Here is a 19820-nt window from a genome sequence, read left to right as displayed (position 1 = left end):
TTCAATCTGTCACAGTACTGAAAAAGAGGTCCGACCTTGGTGGTGTGGATGAAGGAGGAGGTGAGTGCGTCTCCCACCATCTCTCCTCAGAGTGAATCATATGAAAACATTGTATTTTGCCAACATCTGAAGAACAAACCCTGTCAAGCTGATGTCATGCTGAGTTCAGGTCATGGTCCATTAGTATGTCTGCATCTGTTCTGAAATTTAACATAAAAACAAACAAACCTTATGATACCGCTGATGATGTTGCGATGTGGATTTAAGCATTTGAGGTAGTCTGAGACCAGGATCCGCAGGTCTCCTTCGGTCTCTAGCTCCTCTATATACAGCTCAGTAAACCTGGAGGAAGGGAGGACACAGGTTACCGTAAAGCATGCTGCATTTCGCTCCTGTCTGACATCCATAACAACATATTGAAGATCTGGAGTCTTGTTTCAGGAATTAGTCAGGTCCTAGAACTCTCAGTGAGAATACTCATTGTGAAGATGAATGATTTCCAACATTAGATAAATTGTTGAGTGCTGACTTCATGTTGGGCTGTTCTCACCTGTTCCTGAGGCCCAGAGGAAGGTTCCTTTTGCCCACATCAGTCGCTGGATTCATGCAGGCAAAGAGTCGGAAGTCTGGGTGGCGAACCAGGGGCTCTGGAATCAGAAATACAACAGCAATAACTTTCCTCAGGATCTTGAATTCACAAGGATGTCATGACATCCCCGTCATGTCCTCACCAGTGTCTCCTCGATCTAGCAGCACCAGAGATCCAGCCGTGCCCTCCAGAAGTCCACTCAGACACTCGAGGGTCTCTGCAGCTGCCAGGTTGATCTCGTCCAGTAGGATCCAGTGTCCCTTCCTCACGGCCTGAGCCAACGTTCCCTTTGGACAACACACAACTCAGCTCTCATCTACTGATGCTGGAGTTTGTCTGTGCATTTATTCAAGCCTTTACCTCCACGAAAGCGAAGACCATGGCTGTCTCACAAGCACGGATCTGCTGCTGGGTCTGATTGAGCTTGGATGCCAGTACTTCCCACTGCTCCTGCAGAGACGCAGCTGCACAGAAACAAGAAGAAACGGCTCTACCACACAGCAAACAATCACCACTTATCTCCCTCTACTTTTAAGGCACACTACCATTTGATTTGTCTTGCACCTCCTTTGCCAGAGCAGACTTGCAGACATGGTCCATGAGCTTCAGCAGATCCTGCCAACGTTTCCCCCGAAAACATGTCTGCACGTGACCGAGGAAGGTGAGGTTCTGCTTTCTCGAGTAGGTCTGAGAGAAAAGGTCTTCGAAAGCTTCCCGTAGAGGGAGCAAGATCTGCCGGTGGTCTACTGGCTTGTACCTGGAGAAAACATCAGCATCATGAAAACTAGTGTCCTGCGCGAAGCGGAGCCGCGTCCCCAACCCACGACCCGGACCATAACAACCCACGACCCGGACCGTAACAACCCACGACCCGGACCGTAACAACCCACGACCCGGACCGTAACAACCCACGACCCGGACCGTAACAACCCACGACCCGGACCGTAACAACCCACGACCCGGACCGTAACAACCCACGACCCGGACCGTAACAACCCACGACCCGGACCGTAACAACCCACGACCCGCACCATAACAACCCACGACCCGGACCGTAACAACCCACGACCCGGACCGTAACAACCCACGACCCGGACCGTAACAACCCACGACCCGGACCGTAACAACCCACGACCCGGACCGTAACAACCCACGACCCGGACCGTAACAACCCACGACCCGGACCGTAACAACCCACGACCCGGACCGTAACAACCCACGACCCGGACCGTAACAACCCACGACCCGGACCATAACAACCCACGACCCGGACCGTAACAACCCACGACCCGGACCGTAACAACCCACGACCCGGACCGTAACAACCCACGACCCGGACCGTAACAACCCACGACCCGGACCGTAACAACCCACGACCCGGACCGTAACAACCCACGACCCGGACCGTAACAACCCACGACCCGGACCGTAACAACCCACGACCCGCACCGTAACAACCCACGACCCGCACCATAACAACCCACGACCCGCACCATAACAACCCACGACCCGCACCATAACAACCCACGACCCGCACCATAACAACCCACGACCCGCACCATAACAACCCACGACCCGGACCGTAACAACCCACGACCCGCACCGTAACAACCCACGACCCGGACCGTAACAACCCACGACCCGGACCATAACAACCCACGACCCGCACCATAACAACCCACGACCCGGACCATAACAACCCACGACCCGGACCATAACAACCCACGACCCGCACCATAACAACCCACGACCCGGACCATAACAACCCACGACCCGCACCATAACAACCCACGACCCGGACCATAACAACCCACGACCCGCACCATAACAACCCACGACCCGCACCATAACAACCCACGACCCGCACCATAACAACCCACGACCCGGACCATAACAACCCACGACCCGGACCATAACAACCCACGACCCGGACCATAACAACCCACGACCCGGACCATAACAACCCACGACCCGCACCATAACAACCCACGACCCGCACCATAACAACCCACGACCCGGACCATAACAACCCACGACCCGCACCGTAACAACCCACGACCCGCACCGTAACAACCCACGACCCGCACCGTAACAACCCACGACCCGGACCGTAACAACCCACGACCCGGACCGTAACAACCCACGACCCGGACCATAACAACCCACGACCCGCACCATAACAACCCACGACCCGGACCATAACAACCCACGACCCGGACCGTAACAACCCACGACCCGGACCATAACAACCCACGACCCGGACCATAACAACCCACGACCCGCACCATAACAACCCACGACCCGCACCATAACAACCCACGACCCGCACCATAACAACCCACGACCCGGACCATAACAACCCACGACCCGGACCATAACAACCCACGACCCGCACCATAACAACCCACGACCCGCACCATAACAACCCACGACCCGCACCATAACAACCCACGACCCGCACCATAACAACCCACGACCCGGACCATAACAACCCACGACCCGGACCATAACAACCCACGACCCGGACCATAACAACCCACGACCCGCACCATAACAACCCACGACCCGCACCATAACAACCCACGACCCGGACCATAACAACCCACGACCCGGACCATAACAACCCACGACCCGGACCATAACAACCCACGACCCGGACCATAACAACCCACGACCCGGACCATAACAACCCACGACCCGGACCATAACAACCCACGACCCGGACCATAACAACCCACGACCCGGACCATAACAACCCACGACCCGGACCATAACAACCCACGACCCGGACCATAACAACCCACGACCCGCACCATAACAACCCACGACCCGGACCGTAACAACCCACGACCCGGACCGTAACAACCCACGACCCGGACCGTAACAACCCACGACCCGGACCGTAACAACCCACGACCCGCACCATAACAACCCACGACCCGGACCATAACAACCCACGACCCGGACCGTAACAACCCACGACCCGGACCATAACAACCCACGACCCGCACCATAACAACCCACGACCCGCACCATAACAACCCACGACCCGGACCGTAACAACCCACGACCCGGACCGTAACAACCCACGACCCGGACCGTAACAACCCACGACCCGGACCATAACAACCCACGACCCGCACCATAACAACCCACGACCCGCACCATAACAACCCACGACCCGCACCATAACAACCCACGACCCGCACCATAACAACCCACGACCCGCACCATAACAACCCACGACCCGCACCATAACAACCCACGACCCGGACCGTAACAACCCACGACCCGCACCGTAACAACCCACGACCCGGACCGTAACAACCCACGACCCGGACCATAACAACCCACGACCCGGACCTTAACAACCCACGACCCGGACCGTAACAACCCACGACCCGGACCGTAACAACCCACGACCCGGACCATAACAACCCACGACCCGGACCATAACAACCCACGACCCGCACCATAACAACCCACGACCCGCACCATAACAACCCACGACCCGGACCATAACAACCCACGACCCGCACCATAACAACCCACGACCCGCACCGTAACAACCCACGACCCGCACCGTAACAACCCACGACCCGGACCGTAACAACCCACGACCCGGACCGTAACAACCCACGACCCGGACCATAACAACCCACGACCCGCACCATAACAACCCACGACCCGGACCATAACAACCCACGACCCGGACCGTAACAACCCACGACCCGGACCATAACAACCCACGACCCGGACCATAACAACCCACGACCCGGACCATAACAACCCACGACCCGCACCATAACAACCCACGACCCGCACCATAACAACCCACGACCCGGACCATAACAACCCACGACCCGGACCATAACAACCCACGACCCGCACCATAACAACCCACGACCCGCACCATAACAACCCACGACCCGCACCATAACAACCCACGACCCGCACCATAACAACCCACGACCCGCACCATAACAACCCACGACCCGGACCATAACAACCCACGACCCGGACCATAACAACCCACGACCCGGACCATAACAACCCACGACCCGCACCATAACAACCCACGACCCGGACCATAACAACCCACGACCCGGACCATAACAACCCACGACCCGGACCATAACAACCCACGACCCGGACCATAACAACCCACGACCCGGACCATAACAACCCACGACCCGGACCATAACAACCCACGACCCGGACCATAACAACCCACGACCCGGACCATAACAACCCACGACCCGGACCATAACAACCCACGACCCGGACCATAACAACCCACGACCCGCACCATAACAACCCACGACCCGGACCGTAACAACCCACGACCCGGACCGTAACAACCCACGACCCGGACCGTAACAACCCACGACCCGGACCGTAACAACCCACGACCCGGACCGTAACAACCCACGACCCGGACCATAACAACCCACGACCCGGACCGTAACAACCCACGACCCGGACCATAACAACCCACGACCCGCACCATAACAACCCACGACCCGCACCATAACAACCCACGACCCGGACCGTAACAACCCACGACCCGGACCGTAACAACCCACGACCCGGACCGTAACAACCCACGACCCGCACCGTAACAACCCACGACCCGGACCGTAACAACCCACGACCCGGACCATAACAACCCACGACCCGGACCTTAACAACCCACGACCCGGACCGTAACAACCCACGACCCGGACCGTAACAACCCACGACCCGGACCGTAACAACCCACGACCCGGACCATAACAACCCACGACCCGGACCTTAACAACCCACGACCCGGACCATAACAACCCACGACCCGGACCATAACAACCCACGACCCGGACCATAACAACCCACGACCCGGACCATAACAACCCACGACCCGGACCGTAACAACCCACGACCCGGACCTTAACAACCCACGACCCGGACCATAACAACCCACGACCCGGACCATAACAACCCACGACCCGGACCGTAACAACCCACGACCCGCACCATAACAACCCACGACCCGGACCATAACAACCCACGACCCGGACCATAACAACCCACGACCCGGACCGTAACAACCCACGACCCGCACCATAACAACCCACGACCCGGACCGTAACAACCCACGACCCGGACCATAACAACCCACGACCCGCACCATAACAACCCACGACCCGCACCATAACAACCCACGACCCGGACCATAACAACCCACGACCCGGACCATAACAACCCACGACCCGCACCATAACAACCCACGACCCGCACCATAACAACCCACGACCCGCACCATAACAACCCACGACCCGGACCATAACAACCCACGACCCGGACCATAACAACCCACGACCCGCACCATAACAACCCACGACCCGCACCATAACAACCCACGACCCGGACCGTAACAACCCACGACCCGGACCGTAACAACCCACGACCCGGACCATAACAACCCACGACCCGCACCATAACAACCCACGACCCGCACCATAACAACCCACGACCCGGACCATAACAACCCACGACCCGGACCATAACAACCCACGACCCGCACCATAACAACCCACGACCCGCACCATAACAACCCACGACCCGCACCATAACAACCCACGACCCGCACCATAACAACCCACGACCCGCACCGTAACAACCCACGACCCGCACCGTAACAACCCACGACCCGCACCGTAACAACCCACGACCCGGACCGTAACAACCCACGACCCGCATCGTAACAACCCACGACCCGCACCGTAACAACCCACGACCCGGACCATAACAACCCACGACCCGCACCATAACAACCCACGACCCGCACCATAACAACCCACGACCCGGACCATAACAACCCACGACCCGGACCATAACAACCCACGACCCGCACCATAACAACCCACGACCCGCACCATAACAACCCACGACCCGCACCATAACAACCCACGACCCGCACCATAACAACCCACGACCCGCACCATAACAACCCACGACCCGGACCGTAACAACCCACGACCCGCACCATAACAACCCACGACCCGCACCATAACAACCCACGACCCGGACCGTAACAACCCACGACCCGCACCATAACAACCCACGACCCGCACCATAACAACCCACGACCCGCACCATAACAACCCACGACCCGCACCATAACAACCCCTGCCCCCGCTATACCGACCGCGCCCCCGCGCCCCCCGCGATGCCGACCGCGCCCCCCCGCGATGCCGACCGCGCCCCCCGCGATGCCGACCCGCGGCCCCCGCGATACCGACCGCGCCCCCCCGCGATGCCGACCCGCGGCCCCCGCGATGCCGACCCGCGCCCCCCCGCGATACCGACCGCGCCCCCCGCGATACCGACCCGCGCCCCCCCGCGATGCCGACCCGCGGCCCCCGCGGCCCCCGCGATGCCGACCCGCGCCCCCCGCGATGCCGACCCGCGATGCCGACCCGCGCCCCCCGCGATACCGACCGCGCCCCCCGCGATACCGACCCGCGGCCCCCCGCGATGCCGACCCGCGGCCCCCGCGATGCCGACCCGCGCCCCCCGCGATACCGACCGCGCCCCCCGCGATGCCGACCCGCGCCCCCCGCGATGCCGACCCGCGATACCGACCGCGCCCCCCGCGATGCCGACCCGCGGCCCCCGCGATACCGACCGCGCCCGCCGCGATACCGACCTGCCCCCATCGCAATGCCAACTTGTATCTTTCAACCATTGTAGGACTCTTGCCGTCATGTTCTACATTGACAAAACTTTAGATGAAAGAAAATCTGACTTTAAACAGTTTTAAAATGAAACTTGTTATTTCCAGGATTGCTGTGTCACTTACCCTCCGAGGAGGTCGGCAGTGTCACTCTGCTGGTTCATGTTCACCACCCGCAGCCTGTGTCCTGGATGAAACAGGAACGGAACAGCACATGTTGAGGATGTTGGACGTATTCTTAGGCATATAATGTCCCCACAGTCCGCCCTGATCTCACCTGTAACTCTGGCCAGGTGTTGCACAGTGGAGGTTTTTTCCTGTTTCCCGTCTCTCCCACCAGGAGAACCGGCTCTCCTTTGGCCACACACACCGCCAGCTGTTCCAGCAGAACAGCGGAGGGTCGTGTGGCAGCGAATGTCATGTTATCCCTTTAGTGGCAACAATAAACACATTTACTGATCACACAATTTGCTGCTTTCAGTCAGTTCTTCACCACTTATAGTACTTTGACTACAATAAACCCCAGTGGTTGAAACCACTGTTTCAGACACACACATTAATCTACAGAAAGACTCACTGCTTTTAAAGAATTTAAATACTGTTAACCAACGAGAAATACGAAGAGGGAAAAAGTCAATTATGGGACAAGTTTTAATCACAAAAAACAATACAGACAATTCAGCTGTAGGAAAGGAACAGGAAGGGTTAAAACCAACAACCGATGTACAAAGTGATCAAATTCAAGGTTTCTTTGATGTTTGAAATGAAATGACAGAAAATTATTTCTCTGGTGCTCGGCACCAGAATCCTGCACAGGAAGCCGGACGCCGGGATTAAATCAACAAAGTGTCATACTTATGCAAGAAGCTTATTATTTTTATCATTATTATTACACTCTCATCTCCTTTCAGTAACATTAACACGCTGGCTTCCTTTCCGGGACAAAGGTCATGACCCATTTATAATGGGTTTGGGAGGATCGATGGGAATATTTGGATGTCCCGACAGCTGAGACCATTAGATGAGTTTGTTTACTTCCCAGTAGTTCAAATCAATTTGATGTTTATTCAATTAACCAGCAGGGGCGTGCCACGGAGGGACTGTTGACACAGCAACAAGCTGATGCCCAGGGTGTAAACAGGGTGAAGTGGGATGGGTGGGCGGGATGCCCCACTTACACACTCAGCTGCACAGCCTCTGTTTGCTTCCGACACAGAGTGGCTCTGCCCACCGAAGCCTGCAGCTCCGTCACAGAGATGCCGGGCTGATACATCTGACAGAAGTGCTGCGCCTGCACCAACACAACACACATGACTCATCATGATGATGGAGGCCGATGTCTCCGTCACAGTTAAACCCACACAGGTTGACACCGGTACCTTCTCTCTGGAGATGTTGAGTTTGGATCCTATGATCACGGCCATTTGCAGTCGAGTGGCTGGACAGGACAGCATGGCGGTGAAGCAGTCCAGCGCCTTCAGGAGAAAAACAGCGTAACAGCAACCGCTGTGGCAAAAAGGTCATTTTATCTGCTGACAGGAGAAAGAACCAACCTCTTGGAAGACTTGCTGTGCTGTTGCAGATGATGTGCTGTCGAAGTTGACACAGATTCGCTCGCACCATTTCAGAAGGTCCCTGTGGAAGATACGTTAAAATATGACTGTGATAATGTCAACGTGGGGGTGTTACACTATCTCAAGCCATTTTTTCCTATTATTGGTCATTGTGTAAAAAGCCTTTTTTTACTCCCAGTCAGCATGCAGACGTGATGTTTCCATGTAGACATCATAACATAACACACAGATCAACAGTGAGCAAGCCTTTTCTCCTCATGAGAACATTATTCTCATGTCTGAAACACGTCCAAATCGTTCTTTATCTCACTGTATTGACCCTGTGATGGCCTGGTGACATGTCCAGGGGGTACCCTGCCTTTCACCCTATGATTGTTGGGATAGGTTCCAGATACCCCGTGACCCATAATCCGACAAATCAGTTGGGAAAATGAACTAATGATTAAATTAAACAAACACACAACCTAAACTATTTCCATATTTTCCCCATTTCCATGTCTTCCTGCTACTATCTACCTGCTCTCCTCACTGCAGCACCTCCACCTCAGCTGCATCCCAAACGTCTTCTTGGCTTTATTCCAGCCATAGAGGATCATTATGTTCCTGCTTTTCTCATCACTTGTTGATCTTTGGCTGCTCCTGATTGGACGTTACCGTCAGTCTAAGGTCTCTGATTGGTGGAAAGTTATAATAGAGGTCTCTTCGCAACGTAGTAGCGATGGAGAGGCAGCGCCATGTCTCCAAACAAGAGCAGCTACCTAACTGGAACATGCTGCCTGGAGAATCTCTGATTCCAGTACAGCACGGGGAGGGCAGTCCAATCAATCAACTATTGGCTGTGAAATGCTAATTACATTCACAGAGACTAAGCTTCATACTGCTAGCTTTGGTGGGGTTAGGCAGAGAGGAAGGAAAGGGAGGAATCCAATTTATGGGATAAACTTTGTGCCACTAGGGAGCAAATCTGAATCCTTTATATGTGAAAAGGAATTGTTCAGTTTGAATCTGAACATGCCTGTTTGGATAATTGCTTTAATAACCTTTGGGGACTTTTTATGTGCATTGTAGTATAATAGACTCTTTGCAATTTAAAACGTGTTTCCCTCCTTTATTTTCCTGCAGTTCACTTTCAGTTCTCTTCATTCAAATTCAGATCTGAAATTCAAACCTTTGCCACACATCTGGGACCAGACTTGAGACAAAACTAGTCGACCACAGATGTGTAAACTCAGTTTAAGAGAGGCAGAGATCCATAAAGGGCTAACGACAGCTGCCCTTTATGCATCGGTAACTTTGGTAATAATAAGAAGGTCTGTTGTTGATTTCTTTTTTCTTAAGCATAGCCTGCCCTGGGTGTTTATCACTTTACAACTGAATGATCTTGGATGGATGGATATCTATCTATCTATCTATCTATCTATCTATCTATCTATCTATCTATCTATCTCAGTATTTGCCATTGTGTATCAGTGGCAAGTGCCGCTGAAACAAACCGTCAAGTCGGTGGAAACAGGTCAGCCACCTGGTTTCTGCTATAAGGCTCCTGAAGCATTCCACTCTTTCAGTAATAATTGATCAAGTAATCGTCTCATTCATAGATGACCGAGCTACGTCGCTGCTGTGGGCTACATTCCCCATCTAGAGGAGGTCTCCAGTCAGACCCCTTTGGAGAGAAGAGAAAACTGGCTCACCTCAGGGAAAGAGCTCTCCCCTCCAGCAGTGTGCTTCTGTCTCCAGCATCATGTCGCTGGTCGTCATCGGGGGTCTGGAGGCTGCTTGTATCCGGGTTGGAATGTTTCTCTCCAGTCAGCCGGCAGAAGATATCCAGCAGTCGGTCTGACACTGCCGTCAGGATGGGAAACCTGCTAACGAGCACCTACACACACACAAGCAGCTCTGTCATTGTGATGCAGCATCCACCCACCCATCATCCACCCATCATCCACCCATCATCCACCCATCATCCATCCATTATCCATCCATTATCCATCCATCATCCACCCATCATCCATCCATCATCCACCCATCATCCACCCATCATCCATCCATTATCCATCCATCATCCACCCATCATCCATCCATTATCCATCCATCATCCACCCATCATCCATCCATCATCCACCCATTATCCATCCATCATCCACCCATCATCCATCCATTATCCATCCATCATCCATCCATCATCCACCCATCATCCATCCATTATCCACCCATCATCCACCCATCATCCACCCATCATCCATCCATTATCCATCCATCATCCACCCATCATCCACCCATCATCCATTCATCATCCACCCATCATCCACCCATCATCCATCCATTATCCACCCATCATCCACTCATCATCCACCCATCATCCATCCATTATCCACCCATCATCCATCCATTATCCACCCATCATCCACTCATCATCCACCCATCATCCATTCATCATCCACCCATCATCCACCCATCATCCATCCATTATCCACCCATCATCCACTCATCATCCACCCATCATCCATCCATTATCCACCCATCATCCACTCATCATCCACCCATCATCCATCCATTATCAATCCATCATCCACCCATCATCCACCCATCATCCATCCATTATCCACCCATCATCCACCCATCATCCACCCATCATCCACCCATTATCCACCCATCATCCACCCATCATCCATCCATCATCCACCCATCATCCACCCATCATCCACCCATCATCCACCCATTATCCACCCATCATCCACCCATCATCCATCCATTATCCACCCATCATCCACTCATCATCCACCCATCATCCATCCATTATCAATCCATCATCCACCCATCATCCACCCATCATCCATCCATCATCCACCCATCATCCATCCATTATCAATCCATCATCCACCCATCATCCACCCATCATCCATCCATTATCAATCCATCATCCACCCATCATCCACCCATTATCCACCCATCATCCACCCATCATCCATCCATTATCCACCCATCATCCACTCATCATCCACCCATCATCCATCCATTATCAATCCATCATCCACCCATCATCCACCCATCATCCACTCATCATCCACCCATCATCCATCCATTATCAATCCATCATCCACCCATCATCCATCCATTATCCACCCATCATCCACCCATCATCCACCCATCATCCACTCATCATCCACCCATCATCCATCCATTATCAATCCATCATCCACCCATCATCCACCCATCATCCATCCATTATCCACCCATCATCCACCCATCATCCACCCATCATCCATTCATCATCCACCCATCATCCATTCATCATCCACCCATCATCCACCCATCATCCATTCATCATCCACCCATCATCCATTCATCATCCATCATCCATCCATCATCCATTCATCATCCACCCATCATCCACCCATCATCCACCCATCATCCATCATCCATCCATCATCCATCCATCATCCACCCATTATCCACCCATCATCCATTCATCATCCATCATCCATCCATCATCCATCCATCATCCATTCATCATCCATCCATTATCAATCCATCATCCACCCATTATCCACCCATCATCCATTCATCATCCATCATCCATCCATCATCCATCCATCATCCATTCATCATCCACCCATCATCCACCCATCATCCATTCATCATCCACCCATCATCCATTCATCATCCATCATCCATCCATCATCCATCCATCATCCACCCATCATCCACCCATCATCCATTCATCATCCATCCATCATCCATCCATCATCCACCCATCATCCATCCATTATCCATCCATCATCCATCCATCATCCACCCATCATCCATCCATCATCCATCCACCCACCCACCCATCCATCCACCCACCCATCATCCATCCATCATCCATCCATCCACCCACCCATCATCCATCCATCATCCATCCATCCACCCACCCACCCATCCATCCACCCACCCATCATCCATCCATCATCCATCCATCATCCATCCATCATCCATCCACCCACCCACCCATCCATCCACCCACCCATCATCCATCCATCATCCATCCATCCACCCACCCACCCATCCATCCACCCACCCATCATCCATCCATCATCCACCCATCATCCATCCATCCACCGACCCATCTTTTATCCATCCACCCATCCACCCACCCACCCATCATCCAGCCATTCCTGCCTGACTGATTTTGAATAATTTTCAAACCAAAAATACTTTTAAACAGTCTTGAAGCCCCTCCACCTGCCACCAGACAAAATGAGGGGTGTGCCCCCAACAGGTTGCCAGGACTTCAGGAAAATGATGTCAAACACAAATGTTTACGAATACGAGCGTTATCAGTCTAATCCTCATCCGTTCTGCTTTGTTTGGGGTGAAGGGGTGAAAGTCCGCTTTGTTTGGGAAATGGTGCACAAACAAATTCTGGTTTGGATAAAAGAAGCAGAACCGGTCCAGAAGAATACTGCAATCCCCAGCTGAATCCCACCCGGGGGGACAAAAACAGTGAGAAAAATGTAGATCCTTACCTTCTTCAGCTCGTCCCGTGGCATGTTGCTCATCTGCAGCTTGGTCCAGTACTTATCCAGCAGGGCTGCAGGAGAGTTTTGTGCTTTGTGCCAGCTTCCAGCGCTGTAATACATCCTGCAACACAAATCTCCCTCACACTCTTGACCGACCACAGACTCTGCTCATCACTCTGCTGTCTGCGTCTCGCTAAACGTTGGACTCACTCACAGGACACTGTCTACAAAGCCTCGCTACCAAGCTGGTGCATGTAGCTTTTTATTTCAGAGGAGCAAACCGCTTGAAGCTCGGTGTAAAGATGCTCTTTATTAACACAGAATCAGATCAGACTGGACCTGCTTTGTGAGGCAGATTATTGTTTTACATGTATATAATACATATGATTTGCAGTAAGGACCTGTGAGAGTGTTTTAAAAGCTGTAGCATTATGTGAGTCAGGACAGGCATGCTAACGTGTTAGCATTGCTGCAGCACGATCACACCTGCCAGGGATTTCATCATTTCCTAGACATATACAGGCACATCTCAGATAAATTATAATATTATGAAAAAGTTCAATATTGTTTGTCACTTATTTCAGAATGTGAAACCCAAATGTTTTATAGATTCATGACACATAGAGTTTCACATTTTTTTCTAGAAGTATTGATAATGTGGCTTATAGATAACAAAAACCCAGAATGCTCCACGGTGTTCTGAAGGTCACAGTCAACACAGCATCTAGCAGGACATTTTAGAGACATTCCTTCTGCTGACAAGCTTTATGGAGATGCAGATTTCATTTCCCAGCAGGACTCCTGCCTGCACTGCCAAAGGTACCAAAAGCTGCTCCAATGACCACGGTGTTACTGTGCTGGATCGGCCAACAGACCACCTGATCTGAACCCCGTAGAGGATCTGTGTTGTCAGGAGGAAGATGAGAGACACCAGACCCAACTATGTAGACGACCTGAAGGCTGCTATCAAAGCAACCTGGGCTTCCATTAGACCTGAACAGCGCCACACGCTGGTGGCTTCCATTGCCACGCCGCGTTCATGCAGTAATTCATGCAGGAGACCCAACCAGGTACTGAGGCATGGAAATGATCATACTGTTCAGAAACCTGACATTTCTGTTTAAAATATCCTTTTTTTCATTGATCTTATGTAATATTCTAATGGACACTGCATTTTGGGTTTTCATTTCTAAAAGCCACAATTATCAAAATGTCAAGAAATAAATGTTTGAAATGTTTCACTCTATGTAATGAATCTATATAATGTATAGGTTTCACATTCTGAGATGAGGGACGAAAAATATTCATCTTTTTCATGATATTGTAATTTTCTGAGATGTATGTGTATGAAGTCTGGAAATGGAGCCCTTAAGGTGGATGAGATCTGGAGGTTATGTAGAACTTTGGGTTAAACTGGAGACGTGTAACGGCAGGAATTGAGTTTCCTCCAGCGGGAGAAGTCACCGTCAGAAGGCGGCGGGGTCAGACGGAGAAACCCTTCACACTGATGAAACTGCAACCACTTTTATAAAGTCAGCCTCTTGTACTATAAGGAAACGCAAATCAAAGGAAAAAACTATGTAAAACAGGGAGAGATGAGTTATTTATTTCCATTCTTACCTTCTGGTTGCAAAGAACTGGAACCCAGGAGCGACATCAATGCAGTCTTCTCGTCCTGGAATCATCAGCTTCTTGCTCTCCATCAGAGGCAGAAGCACAGATACCTGGCAGAAGAACAGCTGGTGACTCCCCACACTAACATCTAGGAGAATTATTTCTCCTTGTTTTCATGGATGAGACACGTTGAGGAGCACCGTTCACTAGACTGCTTTAACCTGGACAGCGAGGATCCAGAGATAAACTGCAACGGGTCGGAAATAAGTGTGTCCTCATCTACAGTTCCGATTGCAGCCTCTACATTCTTCACATCTCAGAGTTTTCCAGCAGCGTAGGACGAGGTGTCCAGCTCCGCTCCTCAAAGGCTACAATCCCCCAGATTTTCACTGACTCCCTGCTCCAACATACCCAACTCTCACCATGCAGAACTTCATAGGCTGTTGGGTCTATTTAATTTGAGCCAAGTGAGTTGAAGCAGGGATGCAAACCTGCATGACAACAGCCTGAAAGGCCAACAGGTTTAGAGGAGGAAACGTGTTCTCAGAAGTTCCCAGCGGCCCTGAACTCACCACGTCCAGAGGCGCATGATCAATGTCCTCCAGGAGGATCCACTGGCCTTTAGAGACGGCCTGCGTGAGCGTCCCTGGCTGCCACACAAACTTTCCTGGTATATCCGTACAGCGGTACATCCCCAGCAGCATCTGCAAAGGCAACAACAGTCGGGTCAACGTTTGATCCCGTCAGCCTGGGGGGGTCAGGACTGAGACGGGCCTTCTGCACACCTTGCTGTCAGTTTGGTCCCCCAGTTGAACCTTGAGGATCTCTGTCGCCTTCGTATGCCCCGTGATAGTGGCCATGAACTCCACCAAGGCTGTTTTACCGCATCCTATTGGACCCTCCAGAAGCACGGCTTTCTGGGAGGCCACAGCCAACGCCAGTCTCCTCAGACTACGGCAGGTGGAGTCCACCAGCACCAGGTCTGTCGGGTTCACCTACAAACCCAACAAGGCAGCATTAGGAATTAGAATGAAGATAAAAACAAACTAAATGTCTTCGTGTGACAAAGATAGCGCACATGTTCGATCTGTCTGGGAAGGATCCTCGGCAGCAGCACGCCGCAGACCGCCTCAACATTCAGGGACAGGTCCGCTGACACCACCTGACCTCTGCTGAACTTCTGACCCGCCTCTTGGCGCCACATCACACACCCCTGATTAGCCAACACCAAGGCTCTCTCCGTCTCCATCTGCTGACTTTCCTCCACAGCTCTGGACAGGGATCACAGCAAAGGTCAGGACACGTGGGACAGAAGACAAATGTCCAGCTGGAACTGGATCTTCCTGCTGTACAAACTCAGATTTTAAAATCATTTTCCACAGCAAACCTTTAGCTTCTTGTGTCCTCCACTAAACCTGAACATTATGTCTGCCTTCACAGAGCACATCAACTTAAAACACACTTTAGCCAGGGCCTCGAGGACCGGAGTCCTGCAGGTTTTCCAACTGTTCCTGCTGGAAAACACCAGACTCAGACAAGCTCTGCACATGTCTGCTGAATACACACTGATATGAATCAGGTGTGTTGGAGCAGGAACACCTGGAACACCGGTCCTCGAGGACCTGGCTTGGGGATTCCTGCTTTAGACTAATTATGTGATAAAGCTAAATGAGAAAAGGAGAAGGAGGAAATGTGCACACATACTTCATTTTCATGTGCATGATCTCATCATTTGCCAGCACTTTCTTCAGGAAGATGGTTCTCTGGTTATCGGTCATGTGGGAGACGAGGGCCAAACACTGGGCGGTGTAGCTGGTAAGCAGAGAAGAGAAAACGTACAACTGTAACCTCCACTTCACACCGCGGAAGGATTTCTGCTCACTTTTCACGAAGCCCGAGCATACAGGTGTGCACATTCTTTTTGAGACACATGTCACTCTGAGCTGGAATAATCTTCCCATTCCCAATATTCCTCAAAAAAAACCAGTTAAAACGCAGAACATGGAGAAGCAGCATTTAGCTGCCGGTGGAGATTCAGCTCTCACCACATGAGGTTAAAACATGGCATTTCTTATGAAATCTACTTTCTGCTGATTCTAATTCACCATTTTCTTGTGATTTTTCCTATTTGTTGTCTTTTATCATCCAAAGTGACTTACGTGTAATGTTTCATGTGAAGCACTGACCGGTACATTAACGGTTCCGGATAGATTAACTCGCCCTGCCTGAACCATTACCTGACTAACACACATCATGTCAAGGAAACTTTGGTTTTCAGCAAATTAAACCAGCTCTGGTTACAGATCTTTCTTTATCCTGCATGACATGAAACCCCGTACCCTCGAACCATGACATCACTGGTGAGTAGCTGTGAAACACAGGGACTCCAGTCCCACAGCATCCGAAACTTGGCACAATCACTCTGCAGAAAACGCAGAGTGGCGCCCATGAGGTCCCGTAGCTTCATCCTCCTGGGGCCATACTGGACAGCTGACGACTCCTCACTGGTGAAAAAGAGCCTCTGGAACACTGGTGGGGCACTGCTGAAGTACCGGGCAGCAAACCTTGCAAACAGAAGCAGTTTGGAGTTAAGGTGGGTCAGGCTGCTGTGGAGAGGACAGATGACAGTCCACTTACATGTATGCATCAGGAATGATGCCGAGGAGTTTGCTGAGAGCCACGCACAGGCGCTCGTGCAGGTCATGGCTGGTCCTGCCACCAGCTTTCACTCTGTCTGCGTTCCGCTCCAACAGGTCCAGAATCAGGGGGCGAACATGCCGAGCGATCAGCAGGGTGTAATCCCTCTCCAAGAGGAGCTGAGCCAGACACTCCAGGATGCACCTCCTGTCCTGCTGGCTCCATGTCTGCAAGAGGGACACATAAAAGTTGCATTTTATCCTAAACATATTCCCATGTGGGTCAAGCAGACGGTTTTCATGTAACAACATTTCTTAAACCAGTGAAAACTGGCGCGCTGTGGCTCAGTGAAGCCAAACAACCAGCTGGAAACACAAACAACCTGCTGGAAACACAAACAACCTGCTGGAAACACAAACAACCTGCTGGAAACACAAACAACCAGCTGGAAACACAAACAACCTGCTGGAAACACAAACAACCAGCTGGAAACACAAACAACCAGCTGGAAACACAAATAACCTGCTGGAAACACAAACAACCAGCTGGAAACACAAACAACCTGCTGGAAACACAAACAACCAGCTGGAAACACAAACAACCAGCTGGAAACACAAACAACCAGCTGGAAACACAAACAACCTGCTGGAAACACAAACAACCTGCTGGAAACACAAACAACCAGCTGGAAACACAAACAACCTGCTGGAAACACAAACAACCAGCTGGAAACACAAACAACCTGCTGGAAACACAAACAACCTGCTGGAAACACAAACAACCTGCTGGAAACACAAACAACCAGCTGGAAACACAAACAACCTGCTGGAAACACAAACAACCAGCTGGAAACACAAACAACCAGCTGGAAACACAAACAACCTGCTGGAAACACAAACAACCAGCTGGAAACACAAACAACCAGCTGGAAACACAAACAACCTGCTGGAAACACAAACAACCTGCTGGAAACACAAACAACCAGCTGGAAACACAAACAACCTGCTGGAAACACAAACAACCAGCTGGAAACACAAACAACCTGCTGGAAACACAAACAACCTGCTGGAAACACAAACAACCAGCTGGAAACACAAACAACCTGCTGGAAACACAAACAACCTGCTGGAAACACAAACAACCAGCTGGAAACACAAACAACCTGCTGGAAACACAAACAACCAGCTGGAAACACAAACAACCTGCTGGAAACACAAACAACCTGCTGGAAACACAAACAACCAGCTGGAAACACAAACAACCTGCTGGAAACACAAACAACCAGCTGGAAACACAAACAACCAGCTGGAAACACAAACAACCTGCTGGAAACACAAACAACCAGCTGGAAACACAAACAACCAGCTGGAAACACAAACAACCAGCTGGAAACACAAACAACCAGCTGGAAACACAAATAACCTGCTGGAAACACAAACAACCAGCTGGAAACACAAACAACCTGCTGGAAACACAAACAACCAGCTGGAAACACAAACAACCTGCTGGAAACACAAACAACCAGCTGGAAACACAAACAACCTGCTGGAAACACAAATAACCAGCTGGAAACACAAACAACCAGCTGGAAACACAAACAACCAGCTGGAAACACAAACAACCTGCTGGAAACACAAACAACCTGCTGGAAACACAAACAACCTGCTGGAAACACAAACAACCTGCTGGAAACACAAACAACCAGCTGGAAACACAAACAACCTGCTGGAAACACAAACAACCTGCTGGAAACACAAACAACCTGCTGGAAACACAAACAACCTGCTGGAAACACAAACAACCTGCTGGAAACACAAACAACCTGCTGGAAACACAAACAACCAGCTGGAAACACAAACAACCTGCTGGAAACACAAATAACCTGCTGGAAACACAAACAACCTGCTGGAAACACAAACAACCAGCTGGAAACACAAACAACCTGCTGGAAACACAAACAACCAGCTGGAAACACAAACAACCAGCTGGAAACACAAACAACCTGCTGGAAACACAAACAACCAGCTGGAAACACAAACAACCAGCTGGAAACACAAACAACCAGCTGGAAACACAAACAACCTGCTGGAAACACAAACAACCTGCTGGAAACACAAACAACCTGCTGGAAACACAAACAACCAGCTGGAAACACAAACAACCTGCTGGAAACACAAACAACCAGCTGG

General features: G+C 51.4%; 1 protein-coding gene across 1 annotated transcript in view; it reads right to left on the bottom strand.

Annotated features, from left to right (window-relative positions):
* The window catches only part of LOC306767481 (midasin-like), a 206627-nt gene that overhangs the window by 185059 nt on the left and 1748 nt on the right, over window positions 1-19820 (bottom strand). Inside the window, 20 exon segments of the mRNA XM_079255512.1 lie at window positions 229-342; window positions 551-647; window positions 732-876; window positions 950-1053; window positions 1135-1346; window positions 7431-7491; window positions 7582-7621; window positions 7624-7732; window positions 8483-8595; window positions 8684-8779; window positions 8858-8939; window positions 10570-10754; window positions 13387-13501; window positions 15001-15104; window positions 15567-15698; window positions 15780-15989; window positions 16073-16265; window positions 16699-16806; window positions 17334-17558; window positions 17632-17858. Of these exon segments, the coding sequence (XP_079111638.1) occupies window positions 229-342; window positions 551-647; window positions 732-876; window positions 950-1053; window positions 1135-1346; window positions 7431-7491; window positions 7582-7621; window positions 7624-7732; window positions 8483-8595; window positions 8684-8779; window positions 8858-8939; window positions 10570-10754; window positions 13387-13501; window positions 15001-15104; window positions 15567-15698; window positions 15780-15989; window positions 16073-16265; window positions 16699-16806; window positions 17334-17558; window positions 17632-17858 (2672 nt within the window).

This window comes from Telmatherina bonti, assembly GCF_933228915.1.
Source record: "Telmatherina bonti genome assembly, chromosome: 16".
Lineage (NCBI taxonomy): Eukaryota > Metazoa > Chordata > Actinopteri > Atheriniformes > Telmatherinidae > Telmatherina > Telmatherina bonti.
This window is presented reverse-complemented; position numbering and strand designations above follow the sequence as displayed.